Source organism: Muntiacus reevesi, chromosome 18 (genome assembly GCF_963930625.1).
Source record: "Muntiacus reevesi chromosome 18, mMunRee1.1, whole genome shotgun sequence".
Classification (NCBI taxonomy): domain Eukaryota; kingdom Metazoa; phylum Chordata; class Mammalia; order Artiodactyla; family Cervidae; genus Muntiacus; species Muntiacus reevesi.
Window position 1 is genome coordinate 43,754,557 of NC_089266.1, and position 14,528 is coordinate 43,769,084.

General features: G+C 35.9%; 1 protein-coding gene across 1 annotated transcript in view; it reads left to right on the top strand.

The window, feature by feature from the left end:
• Window positions 1–14,528, top strand: part of ATAD5 (ATPase family AAA domain containing 5) — a 35,022-nt gene that overhangs the window by 7,698 nt on the left and 12,796 nt on the right. The window contains exons 4-14 of the mRNA XM_065909595.1: window positions 1,601–1,756; window positions 3,155–3,281; window positions 3,823–3,904; window positions 5,939–6,123; window positions 7,829–7,986; window positions 8,467–8,626; window positions 9,078–9,407; window positions 10,796–10,892; window positions 12,475–12,554; window positions 12,782–12,924; window positions 13,014–13,164. Of these exons, the coding sequence (XP_065765667.1) occupies window positions 1,601–1,756; window positions 3,155–3,281; window positions 3,823–3,904; window positions 5,939–6,123; window positions 7,829–7,986; window positions 8,467–8,626; window positions 9,078–9,407; window positions 10,796–10,892; window positions 12,475–12,554; window positions 12,782–12,924; window positions 13,014–13,164 (1,669 nt within the window). The remainder of the gene's footprint in view (window positions 1–1,600; window positions 1,757–3,154; window positions 3,282–3,822; window positions 3,905–5,938; window positions 6,124–7,828; window positions 7,987–8,466; window positions 8,627–9,077; window positions 9,408–10,795; window positions 10,893–12,474; window positions 12,555–12,781; window positions 12,925–13,013; window positions 13,165–14,528) is intronic.

A 14,528-nucleotide genomic window follows, 5' to 3' on the forward strand; every position in this document is an offset into this window, starting at 1 on the left:
AAAATTTTGCTACCAGAACAATAGATATCTATCACTCTACTCCTGTAAAGCAAATTCCTAACATTCCTAACCTCCTTAGGTACTGAATATCCATGCCTGTTCTTTTTTTATTTTTATTTTTTTATGCCTATTTTCTTTAACATTTTTTAAAAACATTTAAAAAGTTTTGAAGAAATGGCAAACATTTATTTAAAAATCACAGTAGTATACACATATAAAAGTAAAAGCTTTTTAAAATTTTTTGTCTCTTATTCTGTAAGGGTAACCCACTTTTAATAGTTATGAGTTTATTACTCGAAACTTTTTCCTATTCTTAAATAGATATATCATTTTTAAAAGAGATCGTATAATGTAAACTTTTATAGCTTGTTTGCAGTATGTTTTTAATCCAAATGTAAGACCTTGTAAAACTCAAAATATGGAAAACACATTATCTGGAAGATAATATTTAAATACACAAAGTTGCTTAGTACACCAGTGACAGAGTCAGACCTGCAGAGTAGACTTTGTTCTTTTCTAGTGCTCTTTTCTATGCCTACTACCTTTTCAATTTCTCTCTAAAGGATTCAGCTTATAAGTGACTGAAAACAAAGAAAAGATGCCATGAAGATGGAAATAACCAACAATTCCAATCTATACAGACATCTATTTAAAAAAAAATTTATATACAGTCATCTTTCTGGGTGTTTTTTTTACAAATGTAATTATATTTATCTGGATAGATTTCAAGTAAAAAAATGAAGGCAAACGAAGTATAGTTAGATACATTTTAATTTCTTTTCCATGGTAAAATTTGAATAGGTATTTTTTTTTGATCCTTTATTTGATGTGATCTGTGATTATATTTTTCTATTATGTATATACTTAGTGGACTTCATTTTTTAGAACACTTTCAGGCTCATAGCAAAACTGAACAAAAGGTACAGGTTTCCCAGATACCCTCTGCTACCACACAGGCAAAAACCTCCCCCATTATCAATATCAGAATAGTACATTTGTTATCATCGATGAACTTGCACTGACACATCATTATCACCCAATGTCCATGGTTTATTTATTTATTTTTTTAAGTCTTTCAAAAAATTTTTATTTATTTAGGACTTGCTTTGCAAGGGCTCTCTCTAGTTGAAGCAAGTGGGGGCTACTTTTTGTTGCGGTGCCTGCCATTCTCTCTGGGGCCCAGGCTCTAGAGCTCCGGCTTCAGCAGTTGTGGTGAATGGGCTTAGTTGCTCCGTGGCATGTAGAATCTGCTCGGTCCATGGCTCGAACCTGTGTCCCCTGTATTGGCAGGCAGATTCTTATCCATTCCGCCACCAAGGAAGTCCCCATAGTTTAGGTTAAGGCTTACTCTTGGTGTTGCATATTCTGTGGGTTTAGATAAATGTATACTGACATGTATCCACCATTCTATTAATAGTACCATCCAGAGTAGTTTTGCTGCCTTAACAATCCTCTGTGCTCTGCCTGTTCGTCCCTTCCTTTTCCCCTGACAACCTCCTGTCTTTTTAGGGTCTCTAAAGTTTTATCTTTTCTATTTTTCTATTATTAAATATAAAATATTTGCCAGAAACCTAAATTATTATTTCACATTTGTGTTTAGGTAAGCCGTGCTTCAAAAAATGTATCAAAAGCAAAACAGTTGATTGAAAAAGCAAAAGCTTTGCATATTAGTAAGTCAAAATCTACTGAAGAAGTAGTGACACCTTTAAGGCGTTCGTCTAGACATCAGACGCTTCCTGAAAGATCAGAAACAGAAGTAAGTATTACAGATATTTAGTGGTATAAATTTTGTTGTCTTCTGTTTGAAATGAGAGAAGGAAACCCTTATAAGGTAGAGTACTTGTAGGAAGCCTTGAAGTGGTAGGAAGAATATAATTTTCCATTCTTTTTTAAAGGACTTCGGCTGTCTTTTGCCCACAGAATACAATCTGAATCCTTATCAAGTCATTCAAGACCCTTCATAGGCAGAACTAGCTCTTACCTTTCCTCAAAACAACCCCCTTCCTCAAATACACACCTTTCACTCTGTCTTACTAAATTATTCATTTCTCTCCAAAGGGTACAGTTTTAACTCTTTTCAGTTTGTAGTTTCAGCTTGAAATGTGTATTAGGTACTCAGTCCTACTGAAGTAATTCCGACTCAGATTTTAAGATCCTCTAAATGCCACCATCTTCTGTGTTTTTTAAAAACTACAACAACAACAATTTTATTATAGAGATATATAGCTTTATTAGAGAGATGTAATTTCCATACCATATAGTTTGCTGTTTAAAGGATGCAATTCAGTCATAGTTTTGCATCCATCACCACAGTCAATTTTAGAACATTTTAATACCTCCAAAAGAACCCCCATTTCCTTAACTGTCACCTCCCAATCTCCCCTCCCTCAGCCCTAGCCAAACCGTATAGATTTGTCTATTCTGGACATTTAATTCAAATGATATATTATCACATATAATACTATGTGTGGTCCATTGTATCTGCCTTCTCTCATTTCACATAATGTTTCAAGATTCATCCATGTTGTAGCATTAGTGTTTTCTTTCTTTTTATTGCCAAATAATACCCCATTATACGAAATACCACAACTAACGTCCATCAGTTGTTGGACGTTAAACTGTCCACTCATAAATTAGCTCTCCCTCTGTCCCCTAAACCCTGGTTCTAACCTTGATGCCACTAAACCCTGGTTCTAACCTTGATGCCATCTCTAGTTTCATTTGTCTGTGTTTCAAGTGCCTGCTTCTGCCTATACATAGTAGATACTCAGAGATATATACTGACCATATGTGTACTTATCAAACTTCATCTAATATTTTTCTAGGATATATAGTTCTGAAAGGGGATAGCTAGAATTTTTATAGCTTGGTTGTGTTGATTCTTTTATCTGGAATATAGTTTGTTAGTTGCTTCTTTAAAAAAGAAAACAATGATCATAATAAATCTTTATGATCATGTGAACTTGTATGGCGTAAGCACAGACTACTGCCATTCATGTCATGTATTTTTTGTATCAGATAGTTTCTGACAGGGAGATGTATAGAATTGCTAATCTGATTTTCTTGTCTATGACTTCTAGCACTATAATCTTTTTGAAATTGTAATAACATTAACTGTAGGTTATTAAAATTTTTTTTTCTTATTCTGTCTTAGGACTCTGTAATAATAATAAGTTCAAGTTCTCCTCCTGTAAAGCAACCTGAGAAAAATCAGAAGGAACTTCAGTGTCTGAATGATGTGTTAGGAAAAAAACTTAACAAGACTCCTAAAAATGTCCCTGGTAATCAGATTTGATAATATTGATGGTGAACAGGAGGTTTGAGGGGGATTATATAGTTCTGAATTTTAGTTTAATTTAAATTTAAATTTCTTATTTTATAACCTTTAATTATATTAAATATTTCTATTTTGATGAGTAAATGAGTGAAGTTATAATGTAGTTAGTAAAGAGTTTTACAAAGAGTAAGTGAGTATTTTTTAAGTGATTGCATTTCTTTGTATCTGTTTAGCCTCAGTTAACTTAGTGATTCTGAAAGCTGACTGATCATCAAAATCATCTGGGTAAATTTTTTAAAATGTTAAGTTTTTAGGTCCTTTCCTAGACATTACTGACCAAGAGTCTCTAGAGATGGGTTGTGGGAATTTGTAACTTAAAAAAAAGCTCCACAAGAAATTCTGATATTGATATTTCCAGATTGAGAGACCCAACTCATTATATAGAAAAATTTTAGTTAAAAAAATTTTTAAAGAGTTCTGAAAGTAATTGAAGGTAAGTGGAAATGATAAGCCTTAATACTAACCTAAGTATTTATTTTTCTAAGGAAAAGTGAAAGTCGCACCTTTATTTCTTACTAGAAAGACTCAGAAGACAGCTGATCCTGCCCTTGGTTTTGATGAAAGCAGGTCAGTGTGATACAGATTTTAAAATGCCAAAATATTCTATGGAATGTATTTTGTATTCATTTACTTTGATGAGAAAGATTTAAACTATCATTTGAAGCTTTAATAAGTCCATTTTAAAAGATGATAATGTTGACATTGCTACAACTGCAATTTGAAGATCTTGATCTTTTGCAAACATTTTGTGGCCATCTTTAGACACACTAGTGGAAAAATAAATAGGCAAACCAAAAATACCAAAAAACTGGTTTATGAACTTTGAAAAATATTTAAATATTTATTATGTACCAGGCACTGTGTTTGATACTAGGAATATCATGGAAGTAAGACACATTCCCCATCTTCTTGACCAGTAAAGAACCTGCCTGCCAATGCAGGGGACATAAGAGACTCAGGTTTGATCGCTGGGTCAGGAAGATCCCCTGGAGAAGGAAATGGCACCCGACTCCAGTATTCTTGCCTGGAGAATCCCATGGACAGAGGAAGGCTACAGTCCACAGGGTTTCAAAGAGTCAGACACAACTGAGTGACTTAGCACACACACACCGTCTTCTTGAGGCTTACACTTTAGAGGAAAGATGATCTCTGATTAAGTGTTAATTGAGTCAACAAGTGAAGAAATGGAGTTGTGTTAAGGAGAGGTACAAAGTTTATTAAGTAGATTTGGTCTGGTTAAGAAAGGATTTGCTGAGGAAATGATGCCTGAACTGAAGGAGCAGGAGTTCATTGGGGAGGAGCAGTGGTCCATCCAGAGGGACCATCTAGGGTCCCTGTGACTGCAAGGAGCATGGTAAATACAGGAAGTTGAAGGAATGTCCCTGTGACTTGAGCACAGTGAGCAGAGTGTGAGATTATGCTGGAGAGGTGGTACCAGCCCGTGTGGGTAGAACCTTTAGGACACATGAATGGATTTTGTCACTATGCTAAGAGCAATGAAAAGCAGTCAGAGGGTTTTAAACATGAATGAAACTTAAGCATTTGAATTTTGAAAGTTTAATCTGACTGCTGGATTCATTTGGCTGTTGTACAGAGAATGGGATGGAGGAGGGATTAGAGTGGATACAGGAGGAAGTGTGGACTCAAGTATTGGAGAGGATGTGTGAAAGATTTTAGGAGATACATTTATTTGTTTATTTTTCGCCACACCATGTGGCTTGTGGGGTTTTAGTTCCCCCACCAGGGATTGAACCTGTGCCCTTGGCAGTGAAAGCTTGAAGTCCTAACCACTGAACCACCAGGGGTTTCCCTAGGAGATAAATTTAAGAACCCTTTATGATTAATTGGGCTTCCCTGATAGCTCAGTTGATAGATTCCGCCTGTGATGCAGGAAACCCTGGTTCGATTCCTGGATCAGGAAGATCCGCTAGAGGAGGGATCGGCTACCCATTCCAGTATTCTTGATTAATTAGACACAGGGGCTGGGGGTGGGAGAGTTGAAGGTGGAAAGATGACACCTAAGTTCTGATCTGGGCCAGTGGGTGGCACAATGGAAGAAGACCAGGTTTAGGGACATGAGTTGAGGTTATTTTTTCTTTTTTTTCCTGTTTCAGTTTTATTGAGGAATAATTGCCTATTGTTAAATGCACATATCTTAAGCACACAGTTCTGACAAGTATATTATATCCGGATATAGCATCTTTCTTTTACTCCCGATTGGTTTACTTTTTCTTCTTCTGTGTCCTGGGCACAAGAGCAAAAGTTTGTCAGCATTCTGGTTGATGTTACCATCGGCTAGTTGATTTCTGTTGCCATTGGTTATTTTTTGTCTGTTTCCAAACATCACATAAACATTATATGTTATTTTGTGCCTAAGTACACGTGCTTGGTACACAACATACACACACATATTTTTTAAAATCAACTTTATTTAGGTATAATATGCATATATTCATATGCACCCCTGTTAAGTAAATAGTTTGAACTGTTACGAACATTCATGTAGGAGCCTGCCGTGATACATCAACACCACTCTCTTATAGTGTATTTTTTTTAAGTGTTTATAACCTTAGCTGTCCTTTTCTCATATTTTCTTAAAAGCCAAGATGCATCTGAAAGGTCTCAGGATTGTGATGTGCAGTTTAAAGCAAAGCGTGACTTCCTCATGAGTGGTTTGCCAGATTTGTTGAAACGACAAATTGCAAAGAAAGCTGCTGCGTTAGATGTGTACAATGCAGTGAGTGCCAGTTTCCAGAGAGTCGTTCATGTTCAGCAAAAAGATGATGGTGAGTTTATTATTATGAGACTTTTTTTTTTTTTAATTAATTAATTAATTTATTTTTTTTTTTATGAGACATTTTTAAACATTAGTAAGCAATATGAAACTATGTAAGTTGGTTTAAGGTGAGACAAAGGTTCAGGTATAATTCTTATGTGGAATTTAAAGTAGCTTTTTATCCTCTCTATTCCTGGGAAATCCCATCAACAGAGGAGCCTGGTGGGCTACAGTCCATGGAGTCACAAAGAGTCGGACACGACTGAGCAACTAAACCAGCACCACCACACCCTCTCTGCTGCCACCTTGGGCTGAGAAAGGGGGTGGGGCAGGAAAGCTGAACCCCTTACCCCTGATGCCAGGGGAGGGCAGGCATGTGTGTGGAGCGGAAGTGAATGCTGTCCAGAGAGGTGCTGTGTTCTTGAAATCTGAGCCTGTATGTGACCAGATCATCTTTGAAGAGTTTCTTAGAGGAACTCCATCCCTGTCTTTGTCCAGTCCGCAGCTCACTGTTTAAGAGAAGTCTGTTTGCCCCCTTGCTGTAACAGCTTGTGCTGTTTGGTACCACACGAGTATCTTGTGAACCGTCTCCTGGAGTTGGTAACAGCGAGCCCTGCTCCGTTGTTCTAACTCTCTCTGCCCTCACATGTACCGCACCCGAGAGCGAGATGTTTACACAGGCCTGGTAGGATGGTGTTAACTGGGTCCTGATCTAATTCTCTGTGGATTCAAGACTCTGGCAGCCAGAGTCTTACTTGAGCTATTTAGTTTTTATAATTACTAATCATATACAAAGGCTTCTATCTTTGCTTTGTTGTTGTTCCTGAAAAGTGTTAGTCACTTCAGTCATGTCTGACTCTTTGTGACCACATGGACTGCATCCATGGAATTCTGGCTCCTCTGTTCAAGGAATTCAGCTCCTTCTCCAGGGGATCTTCCCAACGCAGGGATCAAACTGGGGTCTCCTGCATGACAGGCAGATTCTTTGTTATCTGAGCCACCAGGGAAGCCCTCTATTGTTGTTTCTACCTAGTGCTTTTTGTCAGGGCAAAAACAGTTATCTTCTTCTCAGCTGGCTTTGTGGTTTGGTTTGGTGTAGTCCCTCTCCTCATGAAATGTTCACTCTGATCTGTCCTCCTTTCTTTTCCTTTTATGTTTCTGACCTTGATGGTTTTTGAGTTTTATTTAGCCCGTCTTTTCTCTGTTGTGTGACGTTCCCAGTCAGCCTTTCTAATAATATTCTATGTTTCCTTTTCTCTCAGTTCTGCTACAGCTGTTCAGTGGATGAAACCTTTCTTGTTACTTTCACCAGCTCAGTGTTATAAAGCATTTTCTAATAGTATGTTCAACTATAGAGATTAGTTATACTTTTCTTTAGGATCATGCCCATCATCACCTAGTAACAGAATCTGGATTTCAGGATGCTAATTGCCCCTGAAATTTTTAACCTGAGCAGCAAGGTTTATTTTAAAAAATGAAAAATGTGCAAATATTTGCTTATTTTTAACTATTAGGAGGGAAGACTAGGTAATTTTTATTAATTGTATTTGTTACAGGTGAGAATTTTGTTCCTGTGTACTCCTTTGAATTTTGATACTTTTGTGTTAACTGTGTAGTTGTTGTTGTGTCTTTCTGTGTTTGTTAACTTGGCATTTGGTAAATGGATAAGAATGTGAAGGATGAAGGTAATTAATGATTTTTCTATTTTTTTTTAGGGTGCCATTTGTGGTGTTTGAAACCACCCACTTGTCCTCTCTTAACTAAACTTAAAGAACTAAATACTAAAGTAATAGATCTCTCAAAATGTGTTATGGCTCTTGGTGAATTTTCAACATTGAATTCAAATTCAAAAAGCAATAATTCCACTGTTGGGGTAAGTATGAGCGCACTCAACATTATAGGACGTTTCCTTCACATTTTTCAGAGGGAAAAAATTTTACATGTCTACTATTGGAGCCTAAAGATCTCTTCCTAGAGTCCAATTTTAAAAAATAAATCCCAGTTGAAATACAAATCTCTTTTAAATTCTCTGAGAGCTTTAAAAACATTTTAAGAGTTAATGATAGCCAGTTTCAAAAGAATATTAGATTATATAACACATTTAGATACTTTGTCAGTCAGAATTATACTCTAATAAATGTATAAAATACAATTAGTTTAAAAAAGTACAATAAAAATATGAGCTAAGTCCTTCTAAAGCTGTGCAAATGCAGCTTTGCCGTCAAGGGTTGTATTTAGTGACTGAAGTTAACCCTACCCTGACGTAGACTTATAGACAGAAAATAACTGGTAGTATTCTGATTAATATTATTAGAATGTGAGTTTAATTGAACATTTGGTTTTTTTATTGCAGTTTATGGGGAGAAGGAAAGATTTGACTGAAGAAGTAAGAAATCTTTTGTTGGAAGAAATTAGGTGGTCAAATCCCAGATTTCCTTTGAGGAAATACTTCTCTTTGCTTCTAAAAAAGCGAACTGAGCACCAGGTACTTTCTGAGTGTCATTGTAAACAAGGTTAGTGATAATTACTATCATTTCCATTAACATTTCACTTTTGAAAATGCTGAGGTTAGCTATTAACTCTTGGAAGTGGTCACCACTGAGAGAACTTTTCTTGTGGTTGACAGTGTGGTTTGTTCAACTAAAGTAAAGCATCTTTTGTGATGCATTGTTGGCCTCTGCTGGCTTCCAGAGTGACCAACCCCAAAACAACATTAATTATGTTAAAATAATAATAATTTATTTAAGGAAAGCCTTAGATGAGGTAGTTTTTATAGCCTGTACAAAGGGCAGTCTAAATAACAATATAGCAACTAGCTTTCAGCATGCAATGTTTGATTCTTGGCTTTTCATTTTATAGTAATAAGGCTATTGGATATTTTGAAGTGGTATTAAGATTATTGGGTAATAAAATTAGTTTTCTGTTGATTGGTAAGCACATGCATTTCTATAATTTCCCAAATAGAAAGTCCACAACTTGAGCCCATTGTCAGCCGAAAAGAAACCAAAAGGAAACGAGTGGAAACGGAAAATCATAAATCCAAAAGAAGGAAACCAAATAACTATTTAGAAAGTCCAAGAAAGATAAATGGGAAACCAGAAGAACTTGACAAAAGAAACAACTCCAGTGGGATAAAGCTAGATTCTTCCAAAGGTTTGTTTCCTAAAACATCCAGGAAGAAACAAACAGCTCTGAGTACAAGGTGTAAAGTGGAAACAGCAACAGTAGAAGATCCTGATGTTCTGATAATAGATGATAACAAAGAGTCCTCATCAGAAGTGTCCTCTATTCCAGGTAAATTAGATTCTTCTCTCCTTCTGGTCCTAGACGGTTTTTGTTTGTTTTTAACCTCTCATTTTCCTCTTTTTTAATGTATGCTCATTGCAGCATTCAAACAAAATAAGACGTGGAAGCCTCACTGATTAGGGTCTTACAGATAAATCACATTTAACAGATTTCTGTTTGGCCGTTGATTTTTCTGTGCTTCCCCAAATACGTAAGCCTTTTTGAAAATTTGGGATCACACTCTACCTATTATTTTACATCTGTTTCACTGATTTTTCTGACATTAGTTCCATTTGGTTATCTAGCGTATCTGGAGTATTCTATTGAACTGATTAATTTATTCATTTAGAGTATGTTTTGATCATTTGTACAGCAGGTCTCTGTCTTTTTTTTAAGTGAAGTATACTTGATTTACAACGTTGTGTTAGTTTCAGGTATGCAGCAAAGTGAATCAGTTATACATGTGCGTACATGCATTCTTTCTTTTAGCTTTTTTTCCCATATGGGCCACTACACAGTATTGAGTAGTGTTCCCTGTGCTACATAGCCGACCCTTACTAGTTATCTATTTTTTATATAGTAGTGTGTATATGTCAATCCCAGACTCCCAGTTTATCCCTTCTTCCATCTGTGATTCTGCTTCTGTTTTTAAAAATGTTCATTTGTTCCCTTTTTTAAGATTCTGCATATAAGCAATATCACATGATATTTTTCTTTCTGTGTCTGACTTACTTCACTCAGTATGACAATCCTAGGTCTATCCATCTGTAATTCTTTTAAACTGTTTTCATGCACTGCTCCACCAAATGAACTACAGATTCCCTCACCCCACGAATCCCATGGGCGTTTTGATCTTGCATTGGTTTGTAGGTTAACTTGAAGGGAACTGGTATCTGCCCAACGCTGTCTTCTCCGTCAGGAGTGTAGCCTCTCTGCATTTACTCAGGCAGACCTTATAGAATGTTTTAATGTATCCTTTTTGGAGAAGGCAATGGCACCCCATTCCAGTACCCTTGCCTGGAAAATCCGATGGACGGAGGAGCCTGGTGGGCTGCCGTCTATGGGGTCGCAAAGAGTTGGACACGACTGAGCGACTGAATTGAACTGAGTGCTTTGAGTAACATTTTTAATGTATACTTTTAAATCTTATAGTCATAAGACTTTTTGTTTGTTTGTTTTTTTACAGTCATAGGACTTTATGGTGGTTAGCTTTTAAGGGGAACAGTTTTGATGAGAAGAATTTTCAATGTAATGTTAAGTTTTTAAAATTGCCTTTTTTGGCAGTTTATAAACATTTCTACAAATACTTATTGTTACATGGGACAATAATGCAAATTATAAAAATATATGTTTATGTCAAGGAACAAAATACTTCAATACATATTTTTTTTCTTTAGATTCTGGAATTGAAGACATGCTTTGGACGGAAAAGTATCAACCTCAGAACTCCAGTGAACTCATAGGCAATGAGCTAGCTATAAAAAAGTTACATAGGTTGGTAAAATTTATAAAGGAATTGAGAAATAGTTTATGAATCTAGTTTTACTATTTATTTATACTGAAATCTAGAAATTATGGGCTTCTCCAGTGGCTCAGATGGTAAAGAATCTGCCTACAGTGGAGGAGACTTGGGTTTGATCCCTAGGTCAGGAAGATCCCCTGGAGAAGGGAGTGGCTACCCACTCCAGTATTCTTGCCTGGAGAATCCATGGACAGAGGAGCCTGACAGGCTGTTGTCCATGGGATTGCAAAGAGTCAGACACGAGTGAACGACTAACACAACACTAGAAATTATAAAGTTATACATCACAAGGTAAAATCTTAAAAAATAAAAATCCAAAGCGAAAAGTAAATGTACCTCTCCTCTTCTGTTTCTATTCCTTACTATTAAAGATGTCTTATAAAACCTTCCAGAAAAAAATTAATGCATATATTTGCTCTTCCTAATGGATAGGATCATATTACTACTAATTCAGGTCATAATCCTTTGTCTTCAATTCCCACCTCCAAAGAGTTCTGGAAATTGAAAGTTTATTAACTTTATTATATACATAATATTTATTATGACCTTCCCTGGTGGCTTAGAGGTAAAGAATCTGCCTGCAGCACAGGAGATGCGGGTTTGATCCCTGGGTCAGGAAGATCCCCTGGAGAAGGAGAAGGCAACCCACTCTAGTATTCTTGCCTGGACAATCCCATGAACAGAGGAGCCTGGAGGGCTACTGTCCATGGAGTTGAAAAGAGTCAGACATGACTTTAGCGACTAAACGATGACAAAAGTTCATTATAGTTTTTATCGATCCCAACCAGAAATATTCAGTGATTATAGATGGACTGCCACAGACCCACTAAAGGTATTATGTGATATGTAGTATATGTTCCAAATTACATTTCTAGTATCTAAAAGATCCTGATTTCTAAAACTCACCTGGCCCAAAGGATTTCATACAAGGAATTGGGAGCCATAATAATAAACACTTTGAGATTGGCATTGTTCTAAGTACTTGATAGTTCTTAGCTCATTTGATCCTTAGAATTTACCCTATGAGGGTAAATACTGTTCCTCAGGAAGAATGAGTCCTAGAGTGGTTGAGTTATTTGTACGAGGTCACACATCTAAAAGTAGTGGAGCTCAATTTAAACTCAGGTGGTCTAGCTCTAGACGAGAATTTAATCTTTCTACTCATAGTGTCGTGTATGAGACATCTTTCAAGTCATTGTACAGTCTGTTCCATTTCTAAGTTTCTCTGTACTGGTTTCTTATGTGAGCATACCATGAGGTATCTTTTTCCCTACTGATGCACTTTTAAGTTTTTCCTTTTGGAGGCTAATTTAAACAGTGTTGTAGTGAATATCCTTGCACATATAGTCTTGAGTATTTAGGCAAAATTACTTCATTTTAAAATGTTAATGCCAGTGTAAAATTATTTTACTATATAGTTGATTCAGAAGCATCATGGAATTCTTAAAATGTAAAGATATACCACATCTCCCCCCAACAACCATTTAACTTATTGTCTAAAAGCTATCTATATTCTGTGACTTATTTTTATTAACATACATTTTCTTTTGATAGTTGGTTGAAAGACTGGAAAAGAAGAGCTGAATTGGAAGAAGGGCAGAATTTGAAGGGAAAAAGAGATGAGAAACAGGAAGGTATTTTGAGTCATTTTTTTCCCATTTCACTGAACATTTTTAGAATTAGATTAGCTAATCACTTTTGTGAGGCTTCTTATTTGGTATCTTATGTTTGGTTTTCTTGTTTTCGTACATTGAAGTGCCAACATTTATCAGCAGGAAGATGTGGGATTTGGTCATCGGGTTTGGTGAGATAGAACTGCTGCCCATGCAATTGTTTTATGTGCGTTTGAATGATTTTTCAGATTCGTTGGATAGCAGAGACTTCAAAGGTAGTTCAGATGACGAAGAAGAAAATCGCCTTTGTAATACCGTTCTTATAACAGGGCCAACAGGAGTGGGGAAGACTGCTGCGGTATATGCTTGTGCCCAAGAACTTGGTTTTAAGGTTAGTTAACAGCTCTAGTGGATGAATACTAATGTAATGAAATGAAAAGAAATATAAACCATTCTGCCCCTTTTCATGTATTCTTCTAGATATTTGAAGTGAATGCCTCTTCTCAGCGCAGTGGTAGACAAATTCTGTCTCAGCTGAAGGAAGCTACTCAGTCTCATCAAGTAGACAAGAAAGGTGTCAACTCACAGAAACCCTGCTTTTTTAATAGCTACAACTTCGGCAGGTCACCAAGTAAGTGAATTATTTTCTTCAAATCACAGCCTTTAAGAAATGAAAATCTAAGAAAAGAATTTTAATAATTGATATTTTGCCATATTTTATTTCTTCCTACATATATATGTGCCTTTCAAATTTTTCTTGGGTTTTATGTTTTAAAACAAATCTCATTTTCAAATAAACTAAAGGAATTTATTATAATGTTGGGCAAAGCTTTTTGTTAAAAAATTTAATAAGATGGTTAAATAAAAGTGTTGCTTTATTTATTTACAAAAAAAAAAAAAACAAATCTCATGACTATCACATAATTTTACTCATGTATATACATATATACTTTAGTATTTACCTCTAACTGATAAGGACTTTTTAAAAGCATAATTGCAATGTCATAACCAGACTAACAAAGTTAACCACATACCTTAATTTGATCTGATATGTAGTCTGATTTCAGTTTTCTGTTGTTTCAAATGGTTTGTTCAAATCAGGATTCAAACAAAGTCCACACCTTAGATTAATGTCTCTTTTTTTTTTTTGTATTAATGTCTCAAGTGCCTTTTCATCTCTCTTAACAACTCCCTCACTCTTTCTCTTCATGTTATTTGTTGAAGAACATGGGACGTCAGTCATAAAATGTCTCACATTCTGGATTTGGCTGACTATATCTACATGGTATCAGTTAACACATTCCTCTTCCTTGTATTTCTTATAAACTGGCAGTTAGATCTGTGGGCTTGATTAGATTCCTTTCCGTTTTGGTGCTAGTATACATTCACAGATGGGGCTGCGCTTCCTGCAGTGTCATAGCAAGAGATACACAACAACTGGTTATCCCACTTTTAGTGATACTAAGATATTTTTTATTTTAAGATTATACCTCTTCCCTTGTGATGTTAAAATGCCTGATTTTTATGACATGACAGTGATACCTATGGTAATTTTTTTCAAAGCTCAAAATTTCCACTGTTTTTTTAAACACCTATGATACACAAGAAATATAAGATCTGAAGGTGAGCGTATAGAAAAAGAATAGGACACAGTCATAGATATGTGCATGTATACTGGTATGTAAAGAAGATTCTGCTCTGAGTCCATGTGATAATAACTAGTGAATGTAAAGGGTGATATGGGGTACAAACTCTGGGATAAATGTCAGGCTGCTGTCAGGCTTCTGAAAGGTGGACCTCAGCCATTTGTTTTTAACTTTGTATCCATCTTTCATATCTAGAAAAACATATCACTTGCTTGTAGTATCATTTACTGTGGGCTAAAGCAAAGCTGGACTAGAAGACCTGTAATGTGCTCAATGTACACCAATATCACTTTTCCTCCAGCCTTTAGTTGTGGCATGTGAACTCTTAGTTGCAGTACGTGGGATCTAG